This window comes from Mirounga angustirostris, unplaced genomic scaffold (genome assembly GCF_029215605.1).
Source record: "Mirounga angustirostris isolate CCGP_5_RB_7025 unplaced genomic scaffold, mMirAng1.0.hap1 SCAF_5, whole genome shotgun sequence".
Taxonomy (NCBI): domain Eukaryota; kingdom Metazoa; phylum Chordata; class Mammalia; order Carnivora; family Phocidae; genus Mirounga; species Mirounga angustirostris.
The window spans coordinates 102,425,522-102,442,235 of NW_026991713.1; the positions used below are offsets into that span (position 1 = coordinate 102,425,522).

The following is a 16,714-nucleotide window of genomic DNA, read 5'->3' on the forward strand; positions in this document are numbered from 1 at the left end:
TCCCAATATACCTTTCGTTTACCTTCAGAATCTTCACTTAGTTGCTTTTTGTATTTAGAACTTTTAGTTTTAAACAGTGAGAGATGTCTGATAGTGAACTTACTGCATTTTGGCTGGTGCTGGAAGCTTAATCCCTTTTTGTCATAAGGAGAGAGCAGCAGAACCACTACTGAACTAGGACTTAGCAATTGTCTGAGAAAACTTCAGTTAACTTTACTATTACCAAACATGCTAAAATATAATTTATATGAATATTTAGCCTTACAAATAATCTGTTACTACAAATGAGCACTACAACACCTCTGCCCTGCAGCTAAGGAAGTTATACTTTTGGGGATATACGTAAGTTTCACTCTTGAGTGAATTTTCCTACAGAAATAATGCTATACATGCTAGTTCTGTATTTCATACATGCATCATTATAATGTTACTGTGCAACTCTTCAGTATGTGCACAATGGGCTAAAAGACTCGTGAGTTGACTCACGGAGATGTTGACTCACCACCAACTAAAATATTTTTTCTATGAATGTATTCTGCTATCCAATTTTTAAATTTTTAATTATCAAAATAATACATGTACATAATTTAGTCATATACTATTCATATAATTATTATAATCTGCAGAGCCATATAGTGTACTATAATTATATTTCCTTTCTTTTACAATATTTTGTTTTCCCAGGAATTAAGAATTGCCTCCTTTTGTTGTACTTTTCCATCCCCTCTCTCAGTTTTCAATGTTTCTATAGAATCACCAAACTTTCTTAACAAGAAACTATAAATGTCCCAATAGACTCAAGGTATTAGTTGTAAAGTTTTTCTTGGACACCCTTCCTGAAGCCCTTTATCCTTATACTTTAACTTAGACTGAATGATCTTCCATTGCACAGGGGTCATTATGGGATTCCTCTTGACCACTGTTCTCAGAATTCCTTTACCTCCATCCAGTATTTGGATCCCCTTTTTCCTGGATGGCTATGTATCCATCATAACAGGCCCAATTATGCTTCAGTAACAGATGACCCCCAAAATCTCAATGGCTTTCAGTGATAAAGATTTATTTCTTGTACACATTACATGTCCATCATAGGTCACTTTTACCTCTGTGTCATGTTATCTTCATTCCAGGACCCAGGCTGACAGAGCAGCCTCTGCCTAGAACACTGCTGGTCATCATAGCAGAAGGAAAAGAGAATGGTGAATCATGAACTAGTTCTTAAAGTATCTGCTCAGAAATGACACAAAACACTTCTACCCACATTTTACTGGCCAAAGCAATTCACACAGCCATACTTGAGTTCAACAGGGTATATATCCTACATATCCTCCTGGAGGGTGGATCAGTGGGAGGAGGAACCAAATCATGTAGTCAAGTCTGACATCAACAGAGCAGAGATATATAATCTTCTGCAGGGAGGCAAAGTTAATACATTATGAATAATAAAGCTATCATGGCATGCCTTCCTCTTTCTTGTTTATTCCATCTTTTTCATGAAATGCATCCTCCACCCTTGTAGGTTTATGTCTCTTTTTATTCCTTTATTGTCATTTCAACAGTTTTAGGAGAACAACAGGAATGTATCCAATATGCCATGTTTAACCAAAGTCCACCAATTACTTTAAAAGGGACTGCTAGGACATGGCCTATTTGAAAGAAGAGGGCTGTCTGTAATTATCGTTTTCATTTAGTGTCCCATATTCCATTATTTATAGCAGTTCTTCCCAGATCCTACAAATGTCAATAAAGGATTTAAACTGTATTTCCTTCTGAATACAAAACTATCCAATATGGTAAATTCACTTTAAAACTGAGGCGGAGTTTCTAAAACAACTTTGATCTTGAATATCTTGATTTTGCCTTTTATCATTTCCTCTAAGCTCCAGGTTTATGTCTGCAATGAAATCAAGCAGCTTAAAAGAATTTCATTCTACTCCTGTAGCCACAGACAATGGTATATTCAACATGTTGGTCTAACTCTGAAATCTACCTGCCTCTGCTGTCTGTAACTTATCTTAAATCTTATATTTGGGAAAATACAATCTTATTTAGTTATGAAATGGAAAATACAGAAAATGGTTGCTAAAGGGCTCTAATAGAAAAGAAATGGTCAAATTCAGCTTTTTATTACATTAGTTTTTATTTGATATTCTCCTAATAACTGAGATATAAGAGATTTTCAACTTAAAGAAAAACTTGCTTTTTAAATTTTGGAGTGTGCAGTAAAAAGATTAAGTATTTCTTAAAAGGTAAACCTTGCTCAAATGCATCATTCATATGTGTTAGTACTATCACTGCTTGGGCCTGGGCTTTTAAAGTTAGGCTTTCTCAGGGTGCCTGGGTGGCTCAGTCAGTTAAGTGTCTGCCTTCAGCTCAGGTCACGATCTCAGGGTCCTGGGATGGAGCCCAGCATTGGGCTCCCTGCTCAGTGGGGAGTCTGATTCTCCCTCTCTCTTTGCCCCTCCCCCTGCTCTTGCATGCTCTCTCAAATATATAAATAAAATCTTAAAATAAATAAAATAAAAAACAGAGTTAGGCTTTCCCAGTTCCAATGCTATTTCCACCTCAAAATTGTCATGGACCCTGGTAAATGATTTAAATCTCTTTAATCTCAGTTCCTCATTTATAAAACAAGAATAACAGCATTTCCAAGAAAAAGTTACAAAAGTTAAATCACCCATATAAAGCCTTGACATAGTGCCAGGCGGACAGTAAATGCTCAGTAAATGTTTGTTGAATAAATGAATTTCTGTCCTTAATTAACAGCTATCTTATATTTAAAGTTTATATAAGCCAAGTCCAATTATAACCAAGCTTAAAAACTATAAATCCTTTAATGTAATAAAACCATATATTTTGTGTTTGGTCAAGTTCAAAGTTACTTATTTATTAAACATCTTTTTTTATAATTAAATGAAGAAATTTTAAGATTTTTACTCCTTGATTTTGTTTTTCTAAATTCATCCAATCAAGACTGGGATAATTGACTCCCTAGGTACTAATTTTTTTTTTAACTTAGTAAATCTAAAACACTCCATGAGAAAACTCACCACAAACCTAAATCAACTCTACCTGTTGACATGTCCAAATATGGCCTATGACATACCTAGGCCAAGTGAAATGCCAACGCTATATAGAGAGGTTCTTAATTATACAGGTCTTGAGGGGTACGGAGTCTTAAAAGCCATTCTTGAATAAAGCTGGCTTCATTGTTCAAAGGACAATCTATATGTTATTAGAGAATATGTAAACCATATAGGATTATTACATAAAGTATTTGAATTCTTTATAAACATCTGAGAAATATCTGAGACTCTGAAAGCAACCTGGGGTAAACTCTCCTGTGAACCTTTGATGACAGAGACTGAAAAGGCTTTTACAAATAAACTAAAACCAAAGACTATGGCTGCAAAGGCAATTAGTACCAGATATTAAGGAGAAAATCAAAAGCAAATAAACCCAGAAAGGTAAATAGATCCATTCCCTTCCACTCTTCGCTGTTCAACTGATTTCACTTCTTTCTTATGGAAATTCATTAGAAATATTTTGTTATGCATCCAAAAGGCTGCTTTCAATTTGCATTCATGTTTAATAGTGCAGAGAATAGTACAGATGATGTAGAAAAAGCAAAAAAAAAAAAAAAAAAAAGCAGAATTTACAGGTTTCTGTCAGGTCTGTCATCTCATTGAGCCTACTTTTCTCATCTGCAAAATGACAGTGAAAATGTCTGCCCTACAAAGTTGTGATTATGAAATATGGTAAAATAAATGAAAATGCCTAGAACAGTGCTGTTCGATGGAAATATAAAGTGAACCACAAATGTGACCACACATGTAATTTTAAATAAAAAAATTAAAAGAAGCAGGTGAAATTAATTTTAATAATATATTTTATTTAACTCAATAGATTCAAAATATTATCATTTCAACAGATCAATCAATATAAAATTATTAATGAGACTTTTTTTTTTACATTCTTTTTTGGTACTAAGTCTTTGCAGATCAGTATGTATTTTACACTCACAGCAGAGATCAATTCAGACTGGCCACACGTCCAGCACTCCATGGCCACTTGCAGCTAGGGGCTACCATATTAGACAGGCGAGGCCTGGAGCCAAGGCGAGGCTTGATATGTTTACTACACCCAAACGCTATTTCCTACCAGATAAACCCTGTGGGGCGTAGAAAGCTATTTTTTAAAATCAACCACATTAAAGAAAGTTTGTATTTTTATATTTTTGATATAGTATGTGATATGATATATAATATGTAATATTGTGATAAGAATTTAAAATAAAATACTATCTATACTGACTAGACCAAGTATTTAACCAAAATAAGAACAACCAAAAATGACTATTATAAGTCACTAATATTCATTTATTTTATATTATTAGGGTTTGAATTATATATTAATTTGACATAGACTCTAATAATCTAAAAAAATAAATAAACCTGACATAACTATAAGCACACAAATAATTCAAAAACTAACAACTGATTTAACTACACTCCTAGCAAAGAAATAGGAAAAGAACAAAATATTTCCCTATATTACTAAATTTTTATTTCACAGGACTTAGCACTGGTAAATCATGTTACAGTTTTAATGGCTTTTTTCTCATAAAAACTTAACTGTATTCTCTAAATAACAGATGACCACCTATTGTGACAACTTGATTATATGTGACTATAATTATAAGTTAAAATGCTATATTTATCTCAAAACAAAAAATTCACTGGAGTTAAAACATTAAATATTATTTGTATTACATTCATTATTAAAATTACACTGAATAGTATAGAGTTGGCAAATTCTTGTATCTTGATCTCAAAAGCAAGGTGGAAAATGTATGGAAAACATTTCTTAACTGCCAGGTCTTTCTTAAAGTTATGCACAAAGCACAGATCACGTGCACACACATACAATTTATATTTAAGTATGCTCTCATTTTCTGTGTATGGAGATGCTCTTGCAGTTCATATATTTTTCATCAATTTTTCTCTGTGCTGCCCAGTAGTCCAACACAAGTGGTCAGATAATCACAAGAGTAAAATGGGGACAGAATATTGGATAGACAACTGCTACACCTCATTTCAAATCAGGCAAGGACTATTTAGTTACCTAATATAACTTCAACATTACAAAGTTTACGAAATTCTAAATGACCAAAACTCTTTGGACTTTGGTTTTTCATTTACTATGTGTTCAAAAGATGGCAATCTAGAATATAGGCCTTCTTCCTCCAATTTCCTATGCGGATGCTCAGTCTGAAGTGATGCACAAGGAAAAAGTACCACTAGCTAAATCATTCATTCTGTATCTGTAGCCCTGCCCATGTGTCTGTCCCTCTGCAGTCTCCTGACCAAGAATTCGCCTCACCCAGCCCTACCCAGGTTTAAAATCTACGATGGGTTCACACGAACAGGTCTAGCAGCAGAAAACAGGGTTCAAATACTTACATTACCATATTGACATCATTTTCATTGAAACTTTCACGAGGAAGAAGCGATTCCCTCAACTGGACATGCGTATTTCCCAAGTTAACTGACGCTGACACTAAGAGTCACTGATACTGAACACAAACACAAAGACATCTACTATACAATTTTAAACACTTGGCCAAACTGCAGAAATAAAACTACCCAATGCATTAAGAAAGACTCACATCTGGCATTTCTGTAGAGAAGGAAAGGATCCTGGAGCTGGAAATCCAGGTCTTTAGTAATGGGTTCTGTCCTGTTTTCCATGCTCAACCTATTCATAATGGTGAACCCATGCTTTGGAGAAGCAGACCTAAAAATCACAAGGGGTGGGGAGGATATCAAAAGACAAATTATTCCACAGAAGTACACTTTAGTAGAACTACTATTCGAACGTGTCTCTCAACCTTTTTGTATGTATAGAGAGCTTTGTGCAAGCAGACTGTACACATACAAAGGAATGATTCTTTACTATTGGCTAACAGTACGAATGTACTAATTCATGTACTACTTCATATGTAATACATCCAGCATGACTGCCCTTGCTGTCCCTTTTGCACAAGTCCTACCTATTTAGCTATGTGTATATAGATATCTTGCTTCCCTATCTAGGTTGTAAATTCCTTTAAGGCAGAAATATTAACCACTTTAAAAAAAATTACTAACAGATACTTTTAAAGAATCTTGATAGTTAGTATAGAGTGCACATCACAATCATACAAAGAAATTTTTCATAGAAAATATTAGTGTTGGTTTGAAATTGAAGTTGTAAAATTTCTTAGAGAATGATGCCCCTCTGGTCAACGAACCTGTGATGAGATACAGTATAATTAAAAGATCACAGAATTTAATTCAAGCAGCAGCTATTTATGGGGTGCCTGAATGGCCCAGTCGTTAAGCGTCCGCCTTCGACTCAGGTCATGATCTCAGGGTCCTGGGATCAAGCCCCATATCAGGCTCCCTGCTCAGCAGGAAGCCTGCTTCTCTCTCTCCCACTCCCCCTGCTTGTGTTCCTTCTCTCGCTGTGTCTCTCTCTGTCAAATAAATAAATAAAATCTAAAAAAAAAAAAAAAAAAGCAGCTATTTTGTTTTCCTCATAAAGGAAACAACTTCAAAGATAAACTACTATAAAAGTTTTTCTCCATAAAAATGTGTCATTTAGTGACTTTTTATTTTTCGTTTCATTGAATAAACCTTCAGTGCCTACTCTCTGTCAGGCAGAAAGAGCCCAAATTACACAGAGTGTAACTCTAACAACTACGTGTGCATTTGTCTACTCTTGGGTGACAGCCATATAGTAATCCAACTGTGCAACTTCTGGTGACAAATGAAACACCAAATGCTTCTACGCTGAAACTGAAGCAAGCAGAATTCATTTATTTACTTTAAACTAGGGCAGCAGGGTAACCAACCCACAGAAATGTTCTGAGCGATAGGAAGAAAAGGTGTTTGTGTTAGTTTTATTTCACATTAACCCTTTGATGCTACTAAAGAAGTAAAATACAGCTACAGTACTACTTACGGAATTTTCTTTTGAGACCTCCAATTTTAAACTTGATGGAAGGCAATCCTTGCCTAACTTATTTTACAAAAAGGTAAAGCAGTGGTGGGCATATAATCAATACTAGAAAGCATCATGATAATCATTTCAACTTAAATTCTGAGGAAAAATGAAAAAGAGTTCCCAAGATCTCTAACAGAGGGTCCTCTGGAAGTGTCAAGTTCAAAAATCACCAGTGGGTGTCTCTGAACTCTCTATTACAGAAAGCAAGCCATGGGAGGAAATAAAGAAAAGAAATAATTTTTTAAATGGGATTAGGTGTTTTTATACAGAATCAGAATTTGATTCTTCAAGTATTTCATTATCACAACAGGACCTTACCTCTCTAATAGTATGGTTACTATACCATCTCATAATTTATAAAATAGGCTCAGGGGATGAATGTGCCAGTTCCTCTAAAGCAATATCTGTAACAGAAGTCAAAATATTATCACTAGCAGCTCCATTACCTGTACTAAAAATTCCCTTCTGACTTTTATGAGCTTTCTGTCATTCTCTACTGAGGAAAAGACCTCAATATGCTAGAATCTGGCATCTATCTGACTGGGGAGGGGGGGGCTGGCCCACACCCAGGGAAGGGTCGGGGGTGGGGGTGGGGGGAGATGGGAAAAGCCCCTATTGTTGAGGAGTTAGATTTGGGGAAGAGATTAAGGAACAGGGAAAAGAGTTGTTCTCAGCCTAATGTTGAACTGACAGTTCCATTTGGAACTCAGAGTATATTAAGAAATACTTGAAAATGCAAACCTACATTTGGTTTGGGCACAAAAGAGAAAATACTTGTATAATTTGTTAATCTTCTGCAGTCAAAAAAAAAAAAGAGAGAGAGAGGGCCTACTAAAAATCCCTAAAACAAATCATTAGCATATATTAATACATCTTTTCTTTCACGTCTCAAAAGAGTAATACTTGTACGAAATGAATGAGAAATGCACTCTTTGTGTGTGCTTGGAATAAGTCAGAGGTCATCTGTTTGGTTTTCTTTTCACACTTCAGAATTCTCAAGAGGAGTTTATACTCACTTGGCAGTATGCTCTGGTGCTTTTAGAAATGTTTTTGAACATAATGTAAAGTAGCCAATGGCTCTTAGGCACTCCCACCACTTTTCTAATAAACCAATCTCCTCTACCTACTCCGATGGCCTTGCTCATCCATTCCTTTCTTTCCACTCCCACTGTAGCTTCAGCCTCCACCTACACACTCTTCCGCCATGCTTGCACTGGGCCTGCAACTGGGTTCTCGTGTTGCTTGTATCTGTATGGCTGACTCTTCTCTGTATCTCTGGGCCCCAAAAACTCAACCACTAGCCCTCATCACTTTCTTCTCCTTCAGAGAACACTTGTACTCTCATGGCTTCAATGACCAGTTTAAGGCAGATGACTCCAAGCTCAGTATCTCCATCCCTAACCTGTCCTGAGGGACCTGACATCTTATTTGAATGCCCTGCTATTACTCCAAAATCATTATTTCAAAATAAAATTATCTTCAAACCAGATTCTCCACCTCCTATCCTTCCATACTGCTCAAGATTCTGTCATTCTTTGTCTATTTAAACATCTTAGTTTTTTTTAAATATTAATATTTCCTCTATACGTGCAATCTTTCAAGAAATTTTTTCAATCTCAACTTCTACCATTCTAGTCCCATACTCCCATCATCTCATACCTACTCCCCTGCAATAATCTTCTCATTGTCCTCTCTAAGCCCAACTTCTTCTAGAACCAGTGCATCCTCATAATGCTAATACACTGACTTTCCCCACACATTTTGCTATAACTCTATTACTTCCCTGTTTATAAACCTTCAGTGACTCCCTACTGCTAAGAAAATAAATTTCAAAATCCTTGGTCTGACATTCTAAGCCAGCAAAATTTCTTTACCCTGATCTTCTAACTGATATAAACCAGTATAAACTCTCTGCAGCCCAAAGTAATTTTCCTTACTGTCCCTTCACCAAACTAGGTCCTATGCCTCAGCTTCTGCCATTCTTCCTATGGAGACAGCCCTTCCCCTCCTCTATGCAAGTTAAGTGCTACCTTATTCCTGAGGCCTACTCTGGCCGCACCAATTCTACACAGCCTTCCATAATCATAGCAGCCCATTCATTGCTTATAACTTTTCAACTGGCCCTGAGGATAAGCTATCTACTGGGACTTATCTTTATTTTTTTATTATTTTTATTTATTTTGGGGGGGGTTTATCTTTAAATGTGAATGTCTAAAAATGTGTGTGTGTGTGTGTGTGTGCATTTTCTGTCTCCCCAGTGAAGCTGTCAGCTCTAGAAGGGTTTGTACTAGGCCTTTGTATTTTATCTTTGTCCTCCCAGTGACAATGATGGACAGTTTATGTGAATGTTTATGTGAATAAAATGCTTAAGTATTAAGACAATATACATACATACTATGTGATATTAACAATTTCTGATACAAATGACAAAAAACATGAATTTATTACATTTATCCGGAAACATATTCTATAGTAGCTATATGACGGAGGACTCAAAGGTATCTTTAGTTTTGGAGCACACGTCTTCCAAGGGTCAAAGGCAGGTGAGTGGAGAGGTGACCAATAGGACCTTTTTCCAAAGAGTGACTAAAAAATCTAATATTCTTAATAGTGTACTTCTAGCTTCTTGCCAATGCATTATATTCAAGGACTCTACCATTCATTTGAATTAAAGGATAAATATTTAATACTGTTTTAAAAAGAACACAGAGATTTAAGCTCACCAATACTGGAGTTTAAATTACACTCTGAAATTAGTATTCCTCGTACTATACCAGGTGACATTATTAGTATTCCCTTCCTTATATCACTAGTAACTTCAAACTAAGATTCAGGATTTTTCACTTCTCTTTGAAATAAAACTACATTTGAAGAAGAGTAACACAACTGAGTTAAAATATTCTTTCAAAGACTGTCAGTTTCTTCATGAAGGTAAATACTCTTACCTTGTGTAAACAAATAAGGTTCCTTCCACATCAGTCTTTTCCTAAAAAAAAACAAAAACAAACAAACAGCAAAATCTGTATATTCTCTTCATTAATAGTAACTTGCACAGAGGTTAGAGAACATTCAGTTTCAAGTAAGGCCAATCCATGCAACAGGAGGGATTACTCTTAGGGAAAGGAAAAAAGCAGTTTCTTAGCCAGGTTGTGGCTCCGCTGATTAGGCAGCAGGAAGTAGCCATTCTCCTTTTGTCATTCACGAAATAAACCATCATTATCTCTCTTTACCAAAGACAGAGACAGCAACACACCTCTGGCTAAAGTAATACAAAAACAAGTACGCTCCATGGATTTCCTTTGAAAGAGGAGATGCTAAGTGTGCTGCCTTCTCCTCTACCCTGTGACCTGGGTACGTGGCTGCGGCAGTCACTGGTGTTCGCATTTCATTATCCCTCTCTTTATTGTCTGGGTTCATTTTCTCTTGCCATATCCTGTCACCTAGGAGAGCAGATGATGTCAATAATCCTACTTTGACTACAACACAAGAGAGCAACAATGCTGTAGTTTTCAAACAAATTAATCACCAACTTGGTGTGGAATATTTAGAGTCTATTTTGCATCTCTGAAATCAAGTTAGAAACATTGCCAAGCTTGGACTCAAGAAATCTGCCTGAGAGAAACTGGTTAAATGGTAAAGTGAAAGTGATAAACTATCATTTCAGTTCATTTGGAAAGGCTCTCTTCCATCTCTCTGAAGACAGGAGCCCAGGCCCTGATGAAAATGTTCATCAGTACAATGCATACTAAAAAAAAAAATGTTTTAACTAGTAATCAGATTATTGTAATTCGGAATTTAAAAGGTACTTTTGCTACTTACATGCTTTAGTTTCACCATTCTATCTAACCTCCTAATATTTTATTATTAATCTCTATTACCAAAATCATTCAAAATTTAAGTACTCTATAGTTTTGGGGAAAATACACTCTTTAAGAACAAGGGTATAATATTACATGGTAATTTTTTTAAAGGCACGTAAAACATTGGAAGCATGATCCTCTCACATGCTCAAGTAGTTTCAGCAATTCTCCTGGTCACCTTACTTCAGTGGGTCTTAAGGCATGGTCCCCCATTCAGCAGTATCAGCATCACCTGGGAACTTGATAGAAATGCAAATTCTTGGGCTCCTCCCAGACCTACAGACTCAGACTGTGGGGGTGATGCCCAACCTCATGTTCACTAAGCTGTCAGGTGATTCTGATGTACGCTATGTGAAAACTGCTGCCTTTGCCCAGAGAACTGTACTAGGAGTCCTGAAGTCAAAATCCACGATGTTCCAAATTGTGTCAAACATCACCAAACATTGTTTTTTAAGAGCAAATGGATATTGAGTAAATTACTTAGCAACAATGAGGATTTTAATCCTCATCATAGAATATGCAATTAGAAATAAAGAATTTTTAACAGTTAAAAACAATTTTAGTCCGTCTTTTCTCTAATACATAAACATTGGGAAGTTAGAGTTCATCCTCTAAATGGATTTATTATAAAGTTCGTATAAATCACTACAGCGTCCTGTGAAAAATATCCTTACTTCTCAAATGTGGCCCTTTTCCACTCTGCTTTGAAAAATACTGAGTCAAAATAAAAAAAAAATACAGAAACATTATTACTTAGCTTTTCTTGTGTAAACAAACAGGGTTAATTCTTATCTGTTGAGAAATCTATATCCTGGGTGCACTTTAAGTGCTAAAAATTACCTAAAAACTTCCACAATATTAATCATTGAGAAAATAGCCACTATAGAACAATAAATACTACCCAAACAAGTCTAAAAATTTGTGGGCATTCCTAAAGTTCAACTGGTACAGTTGGCAAGTATTTACAGTCCACAGAGCCTTCAAGAAAAAATGTGTAAAAATGAAATATTTGGTATTATTTATTACACTGATAAGAAGCTGAAACAGAGATACAGATTAAGGAACTGGAGAAGAGTCTAGGTGCATCGTTGAGGACCACTTGCTCCAAGGCCAAAACACTTTCCTGTCTTCCAGTATTTGATCTTAGACTGTTTTATCTTAGTGATCCAAACGTGCTTCTATGGATCAGTACACATAGCTAATAGCTTTTGACTGTTTCCCTTCTTCCTCCATGAAGTAGCAATGGAAATTACTTCTTAAAAAAAAAAAAAAAAAAAAAAAAAAGACCTTAGTGCCCAATTTTAGTTTTGAAAAATCTAGAATCAGAAATGTAAAAGGCATGTTTCTCCTGAAATTCTCCAACTTGTAACAAGCCATTTTTTTTTTTTGATTCCACATATTAGTGAGTTCAAACAGTATTGGTAACTTTCTCTGACTTATTTCACTTAGCATAGTGCCCTCAAGGTAATGGACCCCACTTCTTGATTGAAAAATGTGAAAGAATTTGTGGCCATCTTCAATTGCAACAGGTCTTTAAATAAAGTTTGAAATTCCCCTGACTAGCTAGGGGCCAGACTCCCACAGCCCAATACCACAAACCCGGTCTCCCTGTACAATGAACATCAAGCAACATCTTTGGAGAGTTTTCCTTGGGATCCAGACCCATAACTGGGAAAGTCTGCACCAAACAAAATCCACTCCGTACTTTGCCCACCAGGAGCATTGTCATCAGCACTAAAGTGTATAGGGGATTTCTTAAATCTTGATTACGAATACCTGGAGTGGGTTCTTGCCAGGTCATACTGGGCTAACTAGTTTATTATTCTATGTCTCAGTTTCTACACTGAAAAGAGATAACTAGCTTATACCACTGTGATCTTTCGATTAAAAAAACAAAAACATATTTTAAGTGGTCTATTACACATGGATAAAAGGGGCTTTGGAAATGTAAATTCTGATCTATCAAGGCTGAAACAGCTCACATTCATGCATTTTCCTGGTGCCTCCAGATCCAAGGGTAACCAGATTTTTTTTTTCTTTCTGGGCAAAACTCAGGGTTGAGGTTCTGGGGTATAGTTAGAACAAGATTTTATTAGATCCTCCTTAGGTCCTCCAGCCAAGGAGGACTTCTTTGTTAAATTATTAGTTTATAGTTCTGCGGAATTTTAGCTAAAATTTTAAAAGTACAATTTAATGATTTAATATTACACTCTATTATAAAATCTAACATGTATTAAAAAATTAAGCAGTTCAAAATTTAAAATAAGATGGAATATAAAATAGTGCTAGTTGGCAAATTATTGGGATGGCACAGTATTTGACACTTTTGAAACAACCCAAAGCAAGTTCTATATTACTAATTATCTATGTTAATACAATGAAGAAGTAGGTCTCCATTTATCCCCATAAACCTTTCTCTCTCAATCATGCACATAGCATCTAAGTCACTTATATGAAGTCTTTAACAAACAGCAATGCCCGGACTTCACATCCAGAGATACTGATCTGGCAGGTTACACTTTTCAAAACTCCCAAGTGATTTTGATACATAGGAAACTTAGAACACTAGCTAGAAACAGGACAATAGTCACACTAAGGCAGTTTCTCAAGCTCAGCACTTTTGACATTTGGGACCAGATAAATCTTTGTCATGGGGGCTTATCCTGTGTGTAGGATATTTTACAGCATCCCTGGCCTCTATCCTTTGGATGCCAGTGGTATGTTCCCTGTTAGTGTGACAACCAAAAATTTTGGTCATACTGCCAAAAGTTCTCTGGAGACAAAATCAAAACTAGTTATGAACCACTACTCTAAGGACTAAGAAGTGAAAATATATTCTTCAAATGACATGTAGGTATTTTGGGGGAGAGGTCTCCAGATAATGAATGGGAAGTAGTTCTAGATCTTAAATTCCTATTCCGGTCATGACATAATCTTTCTTAATCCTTCCTTCAAGCACCTCATTTTCTGTCTACCCTTCATTCCTAATACCTCCTGCACTGAATGCCTGAAGTCATTCTTCATCTATTTTAGTGTAGTAAGAATTCCCCTCTTTTACCTCCCATCTGCTTTCTTGCATATACTTTCACCACCAATCTCAAGAATGTTCTTTATAATTCAGTAGGTTTATGTTCAAAAAGCTCACATCCAGAGGCCCTGAGTGACGGCATATGGAGACGGTGGCGACAGACTGTTTACCCTCAGCAACTGCTCTGCATCTAACTAGGTCTCTTTTTTTCTGGCTACCACAGCCTTGAAGATTAGTACTTTGAAAGAATGACCTTTTACTGAATGAATTATGCCCTGTGTGAAGGCAACAAGTCCAGGAAGCAGGAAAACATAACTCCTGTAAATAATGCATTGTGACACTTCTGCCTTTTGATGAGGCTTTAGAAGGACTTCACTGGCTATCTAATAAACCTCTAACTATTTGAACAGGTATCTATCACAGAGATCCTGTCAAAAGCTTATAGGAGACAATTGTTTTCCAAGAGGAATTCTTTCCTCTACATGTTAACAATTTCTCAAGATTCTCCATACTCTAATCCCACTGTCAAGTAGGCTCACATTACTGTACATCCCTGATCCTTTATCTCCTACAAGATTACCTTGACAGAATTAACACATTATGCCTTTGGCATTTTTTTTTGTAGAGCAGTATAATAGCAATACAATATGTAGAATATCTTTGTATTTTTTCTAAATTGCCATTGATGAAATCATCCAGTACATTGCTCAATGTCCTTTATATAAAGACCCAGGTGACAAATTCCCCTGAAAATTAGGAAATAACCTCTCTGCTGACCCAAGTGGTATACTTTCTATTACATAATGGTGAATATTGAAGATATCTCCCTGTTTTCCTTTTCTGCTTGACAACTAGAAGTACAGGCCGAAATTCCTTGCTCTGTTCCAGCAAATTTCCTCACTTAAGAACTTAGGGCAAAACTATTTTCTTCTCTCCCATTTTAGGACCTCCTTTTTAATCTTTTTATTTTTGTTAATGATTTTCAGGTGAATTTTTTATTACAGACTGCTCAAGGTCCACACTAGACTAGAGAAACAGGCTATGTAAATGTTAAAAAATATATGAATTTGTTCAATATGCATGTTTTCCTTGATTGAATTTTGATGTCTTGGAGAATACATTAAAAAAAAATCACCTGAAATCCATTCATCCACGCCCCGTTCTTTATATTGTTTTCTAACTTATTTTAAAATGATGGATGGTTATATAATGGATGGATTATTATTTGGGACAAAAATCATAAACGAGGAAAAGAAAAATTACATCTCTCTCTATTCAAGTGGGTGGGTTACAGAATCACACGCAGTAATTCCTGCAAAGGACTCAAGTGTCTTATGCTCCTACCCCATTGTAATTGTGAGGAAAATTAAATTTCATCCCATTGCCATTTATTGGGTTTCTGTTTTGAGAAGTGCACTAAATAATTCGGCTCCCAAATGGACTCAAATTTCAAACTCATTTTGGTCTTGGTAGGCTGTAGTGTAATGATCTTTCCAAGAGCGTCAGCCCCCTTCAAAGTGTTAGACCCAGCCCCCATTTTGTCCTCTATTTCCCGATGTTTGCTCTTTTCTTGGTGTATTTCCTGAGTTCACAAGTTCAATTTCTCCCCTTCTATCAAGGTTTGACTTCTCTTCGTCCCATCTAAGACTGATGTTCCAGAACCATAACTCGGCTTTTTCATTCCTCCCTACCCCGCCTCCCCTGCAGCCACGTTTCACTGTAACAGAATCCCGCTTTACTTTCTCGGAGTGCATCAGTCTTCTGGCCTCAAATCATCAGGCCCCCCTCCTTCCTTCAGCTCTCCGGGTCCCGTCCCTGATCGGTCCGGTCTCCCCACGTGGGGTATCGTAGATATTTAAGTCCTTTCCCCAACTTCAGGTGGCTTCTCAGAGCGGCCTCCCTCTTCCCCAAAACCCCCGGCCCAGGGGTCCAGTTGCCACAACTTCGGCCTCAGGCCGTGATCCACCACCATCCACCTCCATCCACCTCCAGGGCGTCAGCGTCTCCTCCCCCTCACTGGGTTCTGGAGCCCCGAGTCTGACGACCCCGTCCCCACCCTCCCCCTGCCTGCACGGCCCCGTCGCGTCCGCACGCACCCACTCGTTGGCCCGATGGCCGAAAGTGTACAGAGCCACCTGGCTGGCCACGTCCACGATGCGGTTGATATAGGGGTCGTGGCGCTGCAAGGCCGCCAGGCTGATGTCGCGCCCCTTCCCCACCAGGCCGCCCGCCGCCACGGCCGCCATCTTCCCTCCCTCCCCGACATCAACCCAGGGCTGTCGGAAGCCACTCTCAATAGATCGCAGAACGAACGAGCCGCCTCGCAACCGAAAACACGCGGCGACCGCAAGTCCGGGGAGGCCTTCCTTCTCCAGCCATGCCCCCGCCCCCACGTCCGGTGACGGACGCCAGACATTACTAATCGATGGCCGCGCTCCCTCCCCGACGATCGTTGCCGGGGGCAACCGCAAGCCCGGGCTGGAGGTCTGAATCCGGGTCCTCCTGCCCAAACGCTGTTTTCTTCCTACGCGAGCCATGGAGCTGCACGCGCGACGGGGTTTATCTCTTGGATGTGTTCGACCCTTTGGAGTGTCTTTTCTTTGACGCCCAGTGGTCAAACCTATAACAATAAATAAACTTCAAGAATTAATTAACTGAAGAGAAAGGAAACCGTGATTTCTGTATGTACAAATACCCAGTGGTTCTCAAAGTGTGGTTCTCGAACCCCCTGAGAATTCCTGAGACCCTTTCAGGGGTCTACCTGTCAAAACCATTTTCA

At 37.5% G+C, this 16,714-nt stretch overlaps 1 protein-coding gene across 4 annotated transcripts in view; it reads right to left on the reverse strand.

The window, feature by feature from the left end:
* The window catches only part of DCP1B (decapping mRNA 1B), a 55,143-nt gene extending 38,886 nt beyond the window's left edge, over nt 1-16,257 (reverse strand). Inside the window, exons 1-3 of one of the 4 annotated variants that reach the window (XM_045874119.3) lie at nt 16,032-16,257; nt 9,993-10,033; nt 5,669-5,796 (exon numbers count right to left, since the gene is read on the reverse strand). In XM_045874119.3, coding sequence (XP_045730075.1) covers nt 5,669-5,796; nt 9,993-10,033; nt 16,032-16,181 — 319 coding nt within the window. In that variant the 5' untranslated portion in view covers nt 16,182-16,257. Of the gene's footprint in view, nt 1-5,668; nt 5,797-9,992; nt 10,034-15,674; nt 15,924-16,031 lie in introns of those variants that run through there. The other 3 variants (XM_045874117.3, XM_045874118.3, XM_064591747.1) reach the window with 3 other exon arrangements.
* Nucleotides 16,258-16,714: the final 457 nt, after the last annotated feature.